The sequence below is a fragment of the Sander vitreus genome, chromosome 21, assembly GCF_031162955.1.
Source record: "Sander vitreus isolate 19-12246 chromosome 21, sanVit1, whole genome shotgun sequence".
Taxonomy (NCBI): domain Eukaryota; kingdom Metazoa; phylum Chordata; class Actinopteri; order Perciformes; family Percidae; genus Sander; species Sander vitreus.
In genome coordinates this window covers 12,956,901-12,972,529 of record NC_135875.1, presented here as the reverse complement: position 1 = coordinate 12,972,529, position 15,629 = coordinate 12,956,901, and the positions used below count along the sequence as shown (strand labels likewise).

General features: G+C 41.1%; 1 protein-coding gene across 1 annotated transcript in view; it reads left to right on the top strand.

The window, feature by feature from the left end:
- pcdh15b (protocadherin-related 15b) overlaps positions 1-14,910 on the top strand; it is a 150,020-nt gene extending 135,110 nt beyond the window's left edge. The window contains exons 35-39 of the mRNA XM_078279089.1: positions 3,433-3,454; positions 4,111-4,149; positions 4,324-4,397; positions 9,863-9,992; positions 13,615-14,910. Coding sequence (XP_078135215.1) covers positions 3,433-3,454; positions 4,111-4,149; positions 4,324-4,397; positions 9,863-9,992; positions 13,615-14,391 — 1,042 coding nt within the window. The 3' untranslated portion in view covers positions 14,392-14,910. The remainder of the gene's footprint in view (positions 1-3,432; positions 3,455-4,110; positions 4,150-4,323; positions 4,398-9,862; positions 9,993-13,614) is intronic.
- The last annotated feature ends 719 nt before the right edge of the window (positions 14,911-15,629 follow it).

The window sequence follows — 15,629 nt, the reverse complement described above, 5'->3', positions numbered from 1 at the left end:
GTGCACTTTCTGCGGGTTGGCCATGGCGCTGATAACGCTATGTTTGAAAATGGACATACATGAGGGCCTGAGTGTGTTCTTTAAGAGCTAATATTTATCTCCTACTGTTTCTTACACACACTGCGAGACATGGTGGAGAGGACACAAAGAGCAAGAGTCAACCATCAGGTGTGTGTGTGTGTGTGTGTGTGTGTGTGTGTGTGTGTGTGTGTGTTTTGTGTGACGGAGATCAGCTGTCTGGGTTTTTTGGTCTCGAGAGGACTTAATAATATGTCTGTCAGAGCAACAAGAACACAGTGATAGACTTATCGTCACAAACTGACACAAACACAGATCAAACACTACACAATGCGAGGCACATACTGTTGGTAGCTATAATCTGGAGAGTATACACACATTTACACACACAGTGAGAGAGCTATTTCATCCTAACCGGTAGATCCACCAAAAATTAACCGTTTCATCTATGTATTAATTCATTCATTCAACCTTTTCTATCCATCTATTGATATGTCCATCAATACATTCTTCCACACCAGATAATCTAGTCTTTTTTAATCACACTCATTCATTCAAAACTGCATTTTGACATTGAATGAAAGGTTACAATTTCTCCTTGAAGTGTGTGTCTGTGTTTAGGAGGCACAATTCTATCTTCACCTTAATTCATTTAATGACATGCGCAAGTGGTTTCACAATTTGTGTGTGTGCGCCTGTGTGTGTTTGCACTCTAATAACAGAAAGGAGAACCCATGTGTCCTCTATAAGTCACCATTTGTTGTTCTGTGATACATCTTCATTTTGTCAGCTCATTACCTTGGTTTCACATGACAAAACATCCTGCAGCAACATAGTTAAAACACATGGACAGAGAGATTTTTGGCTGTTTTTCTTGGTTATTTTTTAATTTCTTTGTTTTTCCTTCTGGCTTTTTTCTTCCAACTTTTATTTTTTTATCCCAGCTTGTTTATCCCTCATTTTTATGTCTCTATGCTGGTGAGAGCCTTTTGTTTTCTGGTTTAATTACATTTTAATTATAGTGTCATAACAGACATCTCAGGACACTTTACAGATAGAGTAGGTCTAGACCACACTCTATAATTTACAGACACAAACTGCCTTCTGGACAAAATAATTGATTGATTGATACAGTGACCCAACAATACCCACAAGCTCTGTTTACAACTAACACACAGGGAGTGTGACTTAATTCAGGATACCATTACTCCACTATATCTTTAAATAGCAAATATTTGTTTACTGCTATATGTTTTAAATATTGTACAGCCCCTGACCAATTTGTGCAGAAAAAGCATTTGCTGTAATAAGTCTCTACAGGCATGACGGAATGACTTACACTTTGTTGTCTGTCCGAAATGCCTCCACGCATCATGTAACGTGAATATAATAATTAAAATGTAACCGTTAAGATACTGTATCATAACAACATGTTGCACAAGGCCATATATTCATTTATATAGGCTACAGTCTCCTGCAGACAACTTAGCTGTATTACTTGAGAGCATCCTCTTCGGACGTGTTTGATTTTCTGTCTTCACATGATGTCAAACTGAGCCGAGAGTAATTATGGTTTCGAACAGAACATAAGCAAAGGCTTTCCGAGTGCTTTCATGGTTGTGAAAAATCAGCCAGAGTGAGTGAAGGTTTGTGTCACACAGGAGAAATGGTCAGATCTTTAGATTTCAATTTCAATTTGCTTGGGATCTGTGATGTTTATTATTGTTTATGTTGTTTATATGTTTATGGTTATTTTACTGGACTTTTTATGATAAAGGAGCATGCAGTCCATAAAACTCCCTGGCATAGACACTGACTCTGAAATAATTAGGAATACAATTATGGAGATGCTCTGATTATCAGTGATTCCCAACCAGGAGTACATGAACCCAGGGGCTACTTCTGTAGTTGCCAGGGGGTAAATGAAAGATTGTGATTGTACTGTAATTTGAAAATGTTGAAATTATGATTTCATAAAAAAATTCACATTAACATTAAGTCAACTGTAACACCTAAACACTACATATTACAGTTATGTAAGAGAAAACTAGTGAGCAAGCAAGCACAGAAGTTTAAACAGGTAGCTAAAACCTTAATATTGATAGTTCAATTGTATGAAAAACTTAAGAATATCTACTTTAATATAATGAATAGTGTTATACAGTTGGAACATGATTTTGGAATTGATCAAGGTGTATGGGAGTTCATCTGACAGGGTTGTGGGGGTATCTCAGACCAAAAAGGCTTGGAACTACTGGATTACATTATCACATCTCTGACTGTGAATCCTATTCTACCTCCATCGTGGATGCTTACTGTAAACCCTCAGTTAAAAACCATAATGATATTATTTAAGGATCATTATCAATTTTCGTTACAACTTACAGGGGTCTTGCCAACTAGCCCCCTAGCAACAACTTTAGATTTGGTAAAAGATGCTCTATGTTGACCAGCTGCTCAACCATTCACCACATCGGTCAGCGTTCTGTTGATTGCTAAGTGTTGCTTAACTTAAACTGACGTTTATCCGTTGACTGTTTGTTGAAGTTGAAAGTATTTACTGGCAGAGTTCAAGATTTATACTAAACAATATGTTTACATGCACAGATTTGACATTGCACGTGTTGTATATTCCCTGATAATAAACAGCCCTGTACTCATGAATAAAACATCCCACCTTTCAAACTAGTAACTGATATATGGATTCATTATTGTTGTGGCTAATATTGACATACCCCATCTACGATTTTCTCAACAATAGGACGAGCTCATTTGGGGTGTAAATGAGATATGAAGCTAGAATTAGATTATTTACCGAAATTAAACATTAGACATCAGACATTACTGCAGGAATGGTTAACTGTAGTTTCCCAGAATTTCTATTTTGTTTAGTCCTTTATTCTGTGTTTTTTTTTGTCATTTAGCTGACGCTTTTATCCAAAGCAACTTACAGCTATATATTTCAGAGGTTGCACGCCTCTGGAGCAACTATGGGTTAAGTGTCTTGCTCAGGGACACATTGGTTGATGTATCGCAGTGGGAATCGAACCCGGGTCTCCACAAATTCCCCAAAAGCATGCGTCATATTCACTGCGCCATCACCACCCACCCTTTGTCCCTTATATACAGTAACCCTCCCTGTGTCTCCATTTATCTCAAAATACACACAATCCCATGCACTCAGACAAATCTTATCTTATTGCTTTCTTCTTGGAAACTGGGTTAAATTCTGTAAAATGTAACATATTTCCAGCGGCCACTTCCACCCTTCTTGATCACACCCCATTTCCTCTGTAGTAAGGAAAATGCAGAGCAAAGTGCTGACATGTATTAAAAGCACATCAGAAGTATTATGTTTAATGATGGGTTCTCTTGGTAATGGTATTCTTTCTGTTTCTGTCTTTGATCTTCCAGACGTGGATACAGACAACATGAGGTAGGTGTCTTTCTCTGTATGCATGCTATATAGTTGCATGTGTGTCATTTACTTTTCCTTATTTTCCTCTGATGTTCAGTTGTGCCCTTCATTGTGTTCTGCTCTTTCTATTCTTTTCAGTTTGATGTTATCAAGATGGAACAGCTGTACTGTAATCAGTGATTTGTATTTACAATCTTTTGTATCTACGTAATTGACTGATTCTCCCATGTCTGCAGTCCATTGATGGCGCTTATTAAAATGTAAAAACCCATGAGACATGGTGGAAAATGTTACCAGGTGTTTATTGTTCAATATATACCACAACAATGTTGGTAATACAACTGTTGGTAAATATCCATCCCCCAAATAGCTGTATTTGATTGCATGCAATCCCTTTGACAGCATATACATTTTGAAAGTTATAAATATTTAATTTTCAGCTGAAATTCAGTTCCAGAGTGAGATTCACTATTACAAAAGAAATACCTACTCCCACAACATTGATTGACAACACCAAATGAAAACACAGAAATCTCTGCATTCTAGCGATATTTATTAGGAAATATCAGGTATTGATTTTACATTTCCCGAAATAGATGTATACCATTTTGGGGGAGAGCGCCTATCTTCTTCCATTTGTCTTTTCATTCGCCGCTTTTCTTTCCCTCTGGCAGACGCAACAACTTCTCCGACCTTCTCTGCTCAGACCAGAGGTACTCTGTCTCTCTTTTCTGAATACTTCTTTACTCCCTGTGTGTTTTTCTGCCTGTATGCATTTTAAATGTGTGTGTGTGTGTGTGTGTGCGCGCGGATAGATATATTTGGTATGGATCTGTGTCTGTATGTGCAGGTAGAAAGCTGCTAATAAAAGTCTGTCAATCTCACAGGAGTTATCAATGGAATCTGGCATCGACCCCGGGCAGGACTACTACACGCAAGATTATTACAACTATGATCACGGGTTTGTGTGCTCATCCTACATACCATTTTTGTACATATGTATATATGTGTATGTATGTGCATGTTTGCTTGTCTGTAATCTTAACATTCTGTGTTTGGATGGTTTATCTGTCGCTATTTTAACTCTTGTATTGGTGCTTTTCAAGCTTCTTGAATTTTTCTAAACTCAAATTATAATAGAATTAAGGTAATCTGAAAAAAAAAAAAATTGTAGTTGACATGAAACAACCTCACTACAAAGCCCATTTAGAAGTTGTTCTGGAGCTTTCTGTTGTATCACATGATTTTCCTCAGATGAAGTTGCCCAGTAAATGAAAATGTAGATTTTTTTGGTGACATATAATGAAGAATTTTGAACACGGTTTGTTACATAGGTGATTTTTCATTTACAGTATATACCGGTAATTACCATATCAATCATTGTCATGTGAAATCATGTAAATACAATTCCAGTAAAATGTACTACCCTTATTGATATCATGATACGGATTTCAACCATATTGCCCAGCCCTAAAAATCTGATTCCCAATACAATCATTTTGTCAAAAAAATACTCAATAGGTCTCATCAACTGCAAACACTAACCACAGTCACAGCTGCATAAACAGCACTGTAATAGTGGATAAAAAACTGGTGTTTGCCCCCTTTTTCCAGCATTTTGTAACCTCTTACCCCTTGCAGTGTAGTTAATTCAGTATTGTATATGCAATGTTTACCAGAAGTGGCACACTAGAGAGATCAGTGAAAAATATTTATTCACACGAGTCTGGAACTCACTGTGTGCACTTTGTGTCAGCCCTGTGGCAGCTGCTTTGATATCATCCTGGCCATGTCAGTCACACAGTATGGCAGCGACTGTGAAATATTGACACCGGTGACCAGCCTCATACCAGCCTTCCCGCACTCGTGTGGTTTATATGTTTTTGAACTACAGGAAGCAAAAAGAGCTGAAGGAAGATCTAATAGTGATTTTGTTCAGTGTGTGTGTGTGTGTGTGTGTGTGTGTGTGTGTGTGTGTGTGTGTGTCATTCCTTGGATTCCTTATGTTGAAAAAGCAGGAAATGCTGTATAGATGGCAATATACTGAACACACAAACACACATTAGATCAAAGCGTTCATGAACAAGATCTATGAGGACTTGCCTAGTGTGTGTGTTATTCTTCACCCAGCCTGCAATCTGTGATGCATTGTGTAATTCTTATAATTTTAGCTGCAGACTCCCGGGAACTTGATTTTGTATACCCACCCACACTCACACATAAATACACAGTAGCAGACACACATACATTCTCTCAAGGCAGACACATTCATTCACTCACTCATACATTCACTCAAAAATGCTCTCTTGCGCATTCTTTCTTTCTTTCTTTCACACACACACACACACACACACACACACACACACACACACACACACACACACACACACACACACACAGAGCTAATTCTCTCTGCCTAGCATTGCAATACTGTAGCAGCTAATCAGGCAGCCAGCCGTGGAAGCAGACAATAGACCAGATGCTGTTGGCTTAGAGCAACATCCACAAACTCACGTTTGACTCTGCAAGTACACAGGAGCAGGAAACCAGACTTTGCGACCCGGTGGGACTCAGATATAATCACTTTATGTGTCGCTGGTGTAAATGGAAGTTGCAAGATTTTTTTTCAAAGACTATGCTAACAAATGCTAAACCCGCCTCTTAGGACATAGACAAAGTTTTCTTGCTTGACTTTTGTTTTTGAGAAACCAACAACAGCTGTTCTAGTGTTTACCTCCATAGCTGTACTAATCCATTTGAAAAACATTTGGAATGATGTTTCATAACCTTTTGACCTTTTCTTTCATCTTTCTTCAAAAGAGGAGATCAAAATGGGATTTTCTCTGCATGTGGGAATGTAGCCATCTGACATAGGCATGATTATGATTGGATTTATACAGATGCTGTAAATAACTTGAACCATTTGTTGCACAGGTCTGATGTTTTGATGCATGTTTGGAAAAAACAACAATAACAAAACAAGCCAAATTCCTGTTGCCCTCTAGTCAAGAGTAAAATACTCAACCGCACACGCCACGGAGCAATAAGGGATTAAATCTTGCTTTTCCAAAATCGTTATTAGCGTGGGTGATGAGCAGTGTGACTGTAAAGGAGCTGATAGGTGCTGAGTTAGGGCACCCACATGAAAAAATATATTATGTTATTATATTATCGGCTCAATGAAGATGCAGTTCTTATTTTCTAAACAGAAGCAGGACAAAGGTAGAAGTCAGCATGTCCAGGCAGGGTAAAGGTGTATGAAGCCATTAATTACAAATGGGAACAGATATTAAAGAGATGGTTCAACAATTTGGGTAATACACTTATTTGCTTTCTTGCAGAAAAGATTGATATCACGCTTAATCCTATAGCCAGGCCCCATCTTCATGTTTAACGGACAGCAGAGGTCGGGAGCAGCTCAGGACTCTTAAGGCCGTTTTATTGTCGTGCATAGAATCGACGGCGTACCCCCGCAGACCCCTCTGCGTCTACGCCGGACCCTATGCCATAGTCTGACGTGCACCTCTCGAAAAATGTAACTACACGTCGTGGCGACGCACGTCGCTCGGCCGTGGCTTGGTAGTGTTGCATTTCCCCTGACTCATTTCCTGGTTCTCTTTCTCCATAAACAAAATGAAATCAAGGAGAGGGTTAACTTTTCCTTGTACAGATTTCCCACCGGAGACACTTTGGAGACACTTTGTTTCTCTCATTATGACTCTAGAGTCGGTACTCGCTCCAGAACTAATCGTAGTCACACTCTCACTTCTTCCTCGCTCTATCACCCACTCCCCACACACACACACATGCCGGCTCGACGCACACACCAGGCACAAGTATAAACATCAGGCCACTTACGTAGGCTACGGCGAAAGCTCTGCGTGGAGCCTCCGCAGAACTGTAAAACTATTAGCGCCCTATCTTGCACCTGGCGCAGCGCAAAGCCTGACGCAATTGTCTTTGCTGGTGTAAGACAGTTTCCCGTCCAGCGCCCACGTCGTTTAAATAGCAAATGCACCTGCGCCCAGTTTTGCGCCCATGGGCGTGCTGGTCTTACAGGGAGGTGTGTTCAGGTGAATTCTTGGCGTATTGCTATCTTGAGGCAGCGGAAAGTGATCGTGCCACTGACCAACAAAAACCTGGTCTAAAGTCAATAACGCAGCATTTCATTATTTTAACAGCGAATTAGTAAAATGCGCCTAGGCTCGTGCACACTATGCTTGTTACGCACACACAGGGAAGCGCAGCAGCACACAAACATGCAAAAGATTACGAATAAAAATATTACGGTGCATCATAATAGCAATGCGCCAAGGTACAAACGCACCTGGCTTTTAAAGGGAATGGGAGATGACACTCTGATTGGTTTGGTGCATGTTACGCCCAAAACACACCTATGAATTAATGAGAACACTGAGTACAACCCTTTTGAACCATGCGCCCGGCGCACGGACCCTTTTTCCGCCGTCAAACTAGCAAAAGTGGATTTGGACATGCCCTAAACGCACCTGCGACATGCGCTTCACGCCGTGCGCTTAGATCGTTAAAATAGGGCCCTTAGTCCCTATGCATCAAGCTAGAAATCATTTGGTCTTTAACTTCCCAAAATGCAACTCAATATCTTTGAGCTTTAGAGACCCCCTCATGGTAGATCTTCCAGCCTCCTTCCTGCCAGTGAGTAACGGATGCTTTCTGTTAAAAAACAATGGTGTTGAAGCCCAAGTGACATCCCGTCCATTCATTCTTACTGCAGAGCCACAGAAAATTGTTTTACAGGCGGTAATTACCAAGATTATTTGACTGACTTTTGTCATGAAAAATGTATAGACTTCCCCCATTTAGATATAATTAAAAGAAAATCTATTCTAAAAACAGCAAACTCAAAACTCCTCATTTTATCCCCAAGAGCAACTGTCCCATAAAAACATGTTCATTTCCTCTGGATAAGAAGAACTTTTTTTCATTTTAAAACAAAACTGTAGATTAATTCAAGCCAGCAAACAAATTTTGTTTCATAGGGCACAAAAAATTGGATTGATTTCTTTTGTCCAGTGACTTTCTGAGACTATTAAAGCATACAGAAGGCCTACTACTCTTTGTCATGTGATCACACGTCCTGGGACTGATCATTAAACAATCACTTAGCATTTGGAAACCCTCCTGAAAATGGCCAGTAACCCAATTTGATCCATTTTTAGTCTATACACACACAGCTACAAGAACAAACCAAGTCATGGCTGTGATGCCACTGATTCTGGCAACTTTGAACTGCATGTGTTGATTCTCAGTTTATTACTGCCCCCTAGTGGAGTCATGGAGAGGAGAGGTAATAAATGAAGGGGGAAAGAGTGAAGGGAAGAAGGGAAAAAAGAGCTCTCTAAGCAAAGAGTTACAGTAGCCTTTAAGTAATTTGATTGTGTGTGCACTTCAGTTTGAGTCTGCGGGTTAATGACTGTGAAATCCCATAAGCAGGTTTTAGTGGAAGGTTAAGACTCATTACATTAAATTGAGGAGGCCATACTGTGAGGATTATAACATGCATGGCTGGACTGGTCTTTATGTGTTGACCCTTCCATTGTTTCATTTTTCTTTCCCTTGCCTCTCTTTTTCCCCCTAACACACCTCCACCTCTTCTCACCCACACACGTCATTCACTTGCCCCTTCAATTTCTATATTACTTGGCTACTTAATGTAATAGGAGGGTGACTTCTCTCACCGGTTGACTGTAAGCAGAGTGATTACATGAGGCAAGTTTTCTGTACAACTCTGTTACGAAACCAAGCCAAAGGACTTTCAGCAGATTTGTTACTTTAATCACACTGGGACATATTGTTTCCAGGATAGGATTTGAAAAGATGTGTTTTTGACCCGCTAGCTCTCTGAGTTGCTTGCTGCAGGGCATGATGCCCAAGTAGTGATGCACAACACAGTTTTTTGGCCGGTGGCGCAAGGCAGCGCTCCCGGCAACAGGCAAAGAGATACAAAAGGGAGAACAAATTGATTCCACTGTTTTCTGCGAACAAAATGTCTCCTGGCAACAAAATAATTCTTTTGTGATAAAGGCAGCTTTGTTTAGGCAAGTCATTAGACACTGCTTATCAGTGGAGTGAAACCACAGTGTTGCCCTGTTTGTTATTGCTTTAAGTGACTGGGGATAAGCATTAGCCAAGTGCAACAGTTTTGTGTGCAAAGCACATTTCTCTCCAGCCACTTCTGATTGGCGGAAGCTGTTAAACAACAGCACCAACACCATTTATTAATGTATTATTACACAAAGCAATAATGTTTGAAAAATAACCCCTAAAAATGTATAGCAGTGAAATTGAGAATCTGCTTCTTCTGCTCTGCACAGTTTCTTATTGGTTATTGATTATCTGTAATGCTCTCTCTGTTTTTTTCCTCCCTCTTTTCCTCTCTCTGTCCAGGTATGACCTTCCTCAGTACGGCAGTCGCAGGAAACTGATCTCACCCGCCGGCCTCTATGATGAATATGGAGAAGTAGTTGTTGATGACGACGGCAGCTACTACTACAGTCCACAGGAGTCTGACGGAGAGGTAAACAAACTACTGCAGAAACAGAACAACCTTTAGATATTCACTAGCACAGGTTACCAGCATCCATGATGTGTAAAGAGAAGTTGTTGATCACAGTATTCTAATAGAGACAAAACAGAAATGTGGTGAAAGTCCTGAATTAACGTATAGTTCAGGCAATAAGAGTTAAAAACAAAGTGCTCTTTTAGTGATCACTAACACAATGGACTGTAGACTGCTTTGAAGGACACAGCATCATTTTTCATCAAGGAACAGTTCAACATTTTGGGAAATATGCTTATTTACTTTCTTGCTGAGTGTTAGTTGAGAAATGTCTTGTTGTTCCTTTCCTAAATGTTATTATTTGGTTTTGGACTAATATTATCATGACAACAGGTGAAGAGACAGTTTGGAGGAGGTAGATTAGCCCCACACCCTGCTTACCTCCAGCCCTGTCCTCCACCTTCTCATGGGCCATCCAGAAAGACCCCAGCAGCCCCAAGAACTGAGGGCAACAAACACCAACCGTCAGAGGGTGGTACAACCACCACCACAAAGCCTAAGAGCTCAAGTGCAGCTGCCAGGTTGAAGGCCGTGATGAGAGTGAGCACACTGCTGTCCTCTGGTAGTAAAACATCTGGACAACCTCCTGCCATCCACCTGCCCTGGAACAAAGCCAGAGTTAGGCCATTGGAAGAGGGGGGGGGAGGTAGAGACAGACTGGAGGAAAGAAAGGGGGAAAGCGTGGAAAGGGGATTTAAGAGAGGAGAAGCATGGGAAGTAGAACACAGAGGGGGAGGAATAGATGAAGCAAAAGAAAGAGGGAGCGAAAGAGGAGGCAGAAGAGAAATGGAAACCTGGGGAAGAAGCAACAGAGGTGACGTGACAAACAATGGGATGAGAAATGAAGTAGGAGTAGGCATCAGGCCAGAGCATAGGGGAGAGCTCCCTGGCCACTTTGCCAGGCTGGACGGCAGCATGGTCATCGACGGGAGTTATTTCCAGACGTCCGTTGAAGCCAGCAAACCCCTGCCAGTGAAACAAAGGCTGAGCGAGGCCCTCAGTCTTATCTCCCTAACCAGAAGGCTCCAGGGACCTGCCAAGGTGGGAGATGAACAGTGGAGCAATGGAAAAAGCTGGGACAGAGAAGCGGAGAGCAGTAGGAAGATGTATGGCTCCATAGGAGATATGAGTGTTTCTGCATCAGTGTCTGAGAGCGCCATGGAGGAGGAGAGGAGGAAGTGGGAGAGGGAGTTGGGAGAGGAGAATAGTTCCTCTGAGGTATGGTGGAAGAGAGAAAAACGATTTCATGACAGCGATAGTCGCAGCAAAGAGTCTCCGTCAGAATTTTGTCCCTCCGACGCAAGTAGCCTCGCCTTATACTTTTCAGCCAAGCGCGACAATACCCAATCTGAGACAGACACAGAAAAGGAAGAGGGAACTCCTGACACAGACAGAGAGTCAGAGAGTGAAAGCCAAGATGAGGAGGGGTCAGAGTCTGCGAAGGAGTCAGGGTTGGAGAGTGAGGATGAAAGAAAAGAGTCTTGCACAAAACGCTCAAAAGGTAGAGTTAGTAACAGTTCTGCGAGTAGCAACAGTGTTAGTAGTAAGAGTAGAAGTAGTAGTCCCAATCTAAAGAGAGAAAGCACAAGCAGACAGCGAGAACAAAGCAGAGAGACTGACAGAAACAGCAGCAGCGACTCTCAAAGTTCAAGATATTCAGGTTCTACAGTTAGTAGTTCTAGGCCCAAAACTTCTAGACCCTCCCAGCCATCACATAAAACAATAGAGGAAGAGAGCGAGGAATCGGGAGAGGAGGAAGGGGTGAAAAGCAAAGGATCACGAAAGTCTTCATCGAGCAGGCGAGCCATCAACCACATCCAATCAGACATCAGCTCAGGCGGGATGGACACCTCGGATGACTTGTCACCCATCATTGAGGACACAGAGGAGGAAGAGAAAAGCAGCGGCCATAGCGGGGAAGGAGAAGAGGATGAAGAAGAGAGGGATTTGGAAAATGAGTTGGCCGATTGAAATACAGATGAGGCCCTAGTCCCCCCCCAAGATTGAAATCTTTGCCACTAAGTAAGATCTTTGTGAAAATGCCTGGATTGGGTGTGCAGGCATTACCTGAGTGGAATTTATTACTATAATCTCTCTCTCTTTCCTTGTTTGGTGTGATTTACATTCAAAGGAGTTTAAATTGCCTGCATGTCCTCCGCTGCCCTCTCATAGTATCTCTTTCTTTTTCTCTTTATTTTGCGTGTATCTTGAATCCCCCTTTTTCAATCAGCCTATCCTCCTCTCCCTTTTCTTCGCCTCCCTTACCATCCTTTATAAGAGCTCTCATACCCTGGCAGAAGTGGTCAAGTGGTTTACTCCTGTAGCTTTTTCTCCTGGGCTGACTTGTATCATTTTCCTTTTGTGAAAGCTCGACTTCAAGCTGCAGCTCAAAGATTTCTATTCACTGACCTTTCTCTGTTGCATTTAAGCTCAAGCTTCTCACATTAGTAGTTTCTTTTTCTGTGTCCATCATTCTCCCTATATCAGTCAGTTCTTCCGGTGCCTTGTATCTGCAGGGAAAAGATGTTTTCTTTGTAATGGTGAACGTATTAAAGCCCTTTTTTTTCTTCCTGTGTGTGTGTGTGTGAGTGAGTGCGTGCAGCAGTGTTTGCTCTGACATAACATAGAGATGATTTTACTGCCATACAGTGTTTTATGTTATAAAGTCTGGCATTCAATGTGGATATTAGTATATTTTTAAAAGCATTTGCTTTCTTTCTTTTTTCTAAATTATTAGCACTAAATGAAAAATTTGGAGTAAACACTGCTGCACTGACCTGTGTTTGCTGTGTATTTGCAGTGTGGGTGAAAGTGCTACTTTTATTTCGTACATTTAAATACAAGACAAACATCTTAAATGTAAAAATGAAAATCTTCACAAATTACATTTGAGCTTACAGAAGCTTTAGTAGTCGTTTCTCCTGACGTCTAGTGGTCCAAGTTCTCACTTTGCCGCAGTAGAAATTAACTAAACTTGTATTTATTGCCCTGATGTCACTGTCCGGTGTAGTTCCGATTTTTTCTTACTCTTTCTTAAAACAATACTCACATGCCCCAATGTCCATTTAATGAGTTATTGGTTGCTGTAATCTTTTGTCCATACTGGCTGAGAAGAGATCCCTACCTCATTTTACATAGCCTACGTAAATGTAGTACTGTAGCTAGGGGCTTGAAAACAAGTCACACTTAAAAATGTTCTCAAATGTGTGGCCGGGTTGGTCAGTGGTAGAGCAGGCGCACATAATCTGAGAGGTTTATGCCTCGACGCAGAGCTCCAGGCTTCGAATCCGACCTGTGACAAATTTCCTGCATGTCTTCTCCCTCTCTCTCCCCTTTCTCACCTAGCTGTCCTGTCTAAAAAAGTTTAAGGCGGAAAAGCCCAAAAAAATGATCTAAAAAAAAACTATTATCTACTTATCTACTAAGTCTTGTTCACACTTAGCTTTTAAATTCAATGTATTAATTTTTCGTGGTTTAGGTATACAGAGCGCAGCGACGTGGCTGTGATTTCTTTTGTGTGTGAATTCTCTCAGACTCCGTGTCAGATGTTTAATGACATATTGTTTGTGTGTTTTTCCAGCACGGCAGTAGAAAACGTCGGATCAAGTTGGTGGTGGACCGGGAATATGAGACTAGCTCCACGGGCGAGGACAGCATGCCAGAGACCCAACGCAGCCGCTTACCCTCCACCCTCAACAGCCACTCTAACGTTAACGGCAGCATCTACGTGGCCCAGAATGGCTCCATCATCCGCACCCGACGTACAGTAAATGCCACAGGTCCCACACGCGCACACACCACCACCACGAACAACAACATCAAACTCACCTCCCCCGTCTTCAGCTCACGGCTGGCCAAGCACTTTAAAAAACTAGACAAAATGGCTGCTACACTGGAGGAAAGAGTACCCTTGAACAACCCCAGATTAGCAGCGGACGGCGGGTGCAAGACGCTGCAAACCTTCCGAAGTTCAGGAATGGCTGCCTCTGAGACGGCTACTTCCTCTTTCTCTAACACTGACAACAATAAAACACTGAATGTGTTTAATACTCGACAATCCAGCGTTTCTTTAGGGCCGACCAGCACCACTAACACTGGCCCCGACAGTGAAGCGTCAAAATCCAACATGCTCAAAGCGGCGCAGGGCGGCACGGAGCTACCTCAGAGCATAGCTGAGAGAGGCAAGCTGAATGAAGATGAGAGAGAGTCGAAGGTAGACAGCAGTCATGATGAAGACGACAATGGACTCATTATGAGGGAGCCGTTGGAGTGCCCGAGTGACAGAACGCAGTCGGATGAAGAGGAATTATGGATGGGCCCGTGGAACAGCCTTCACATACCCATGACTAAACTCTGACTGATCGTGACTCCACTGTGCTAACTCCTTATTGCCAAGATCATTAAAGCGTTCGGACATCATTTCTGTTCATTTGTTGTGGAACTAATGGGGATGCTCCAATCCAATTAAAAGACATCTAATTAACAGATTGGTACTCAGCTAAAATGTGAATTAGCATATTCTGGTGTTCAAACTAAATTTCAATAAGATGTAAGATTCCTCACATATTAACTAACAATCCATTTATTTGTGTTTAAATTCAGAGAAAGATGATAAAAATACATAAACGTTTTGTGACTCCTTAAAGTTCCAATCAGAGCATCCCTTAAGCCCGAGTGATCTAAGAGCTTTGACCTCTTTGGAAAACTGGACCTAGAATGAGAGGACTTGTTATATTTCTATTTTGCTAAACGATAATATAACTTGAGTAAAAAACGAACTTTTTATGGCCCTTTAAGCGGCTGGTGTCTCTGTTTGGACAGCACTTGTTTCATTCAGTATTACGGCTACTGGTGCAACTCATCTTGAATTTGCCTGACACGTTGCATTGACACATGAAGTCTTGTATTGTTCAAACTTGCCTTTTTATCCTTGTCAAGTTGCTTGGCAATTTTATCCAAATAAAATTTCATCCATTGAAAAGTGGAGTTTGGCTAACTTGGTGCTGTGTTGATGTCTCCTTTATCTAGAACTAACAAAACGTGACCGTGGTAAGATGTGATTTCCTAAATGTCTGATGGAGTGTAGACTAGAGGAACGTGGTCAGTGCTTTTTTGGTTCAGATTTGCAAATTCAATGCTTTGTTCTTGAAAATGTTTCAGAGTTTCACTCTCTATCCTTTACTTGTCTGTTTTTAATGTTTTGTTAAAAGAATAGTTTGACATTTTTTATATATGCTCTTTACGCTTTCTCACCAAGTGTCAGGTGAGAAGGTTGATACCACTCTCTTCTGAGAGTGGTATCAACCTTCTCATCTAACTCTTGGCATATATATATATATATATATATATATATATATATATATATATATATAACCTGGAAAGTGTCACATTAAAAGATTGGAATATCCCAATCTTGAGGCTCTGTCCATCTAAAATGGTATTTTTTTAAATATATTTGGTTGAAAAAGTTATACAGGCATGATGTGCATACATCACATATAAATGCACATTATTCATGAAAGAGAAATGCAGATGAAAGCTTTAACTCGATTACAGGCTGTGAGATTCTTTCCAGATATTTTCTAGTTTAGACTG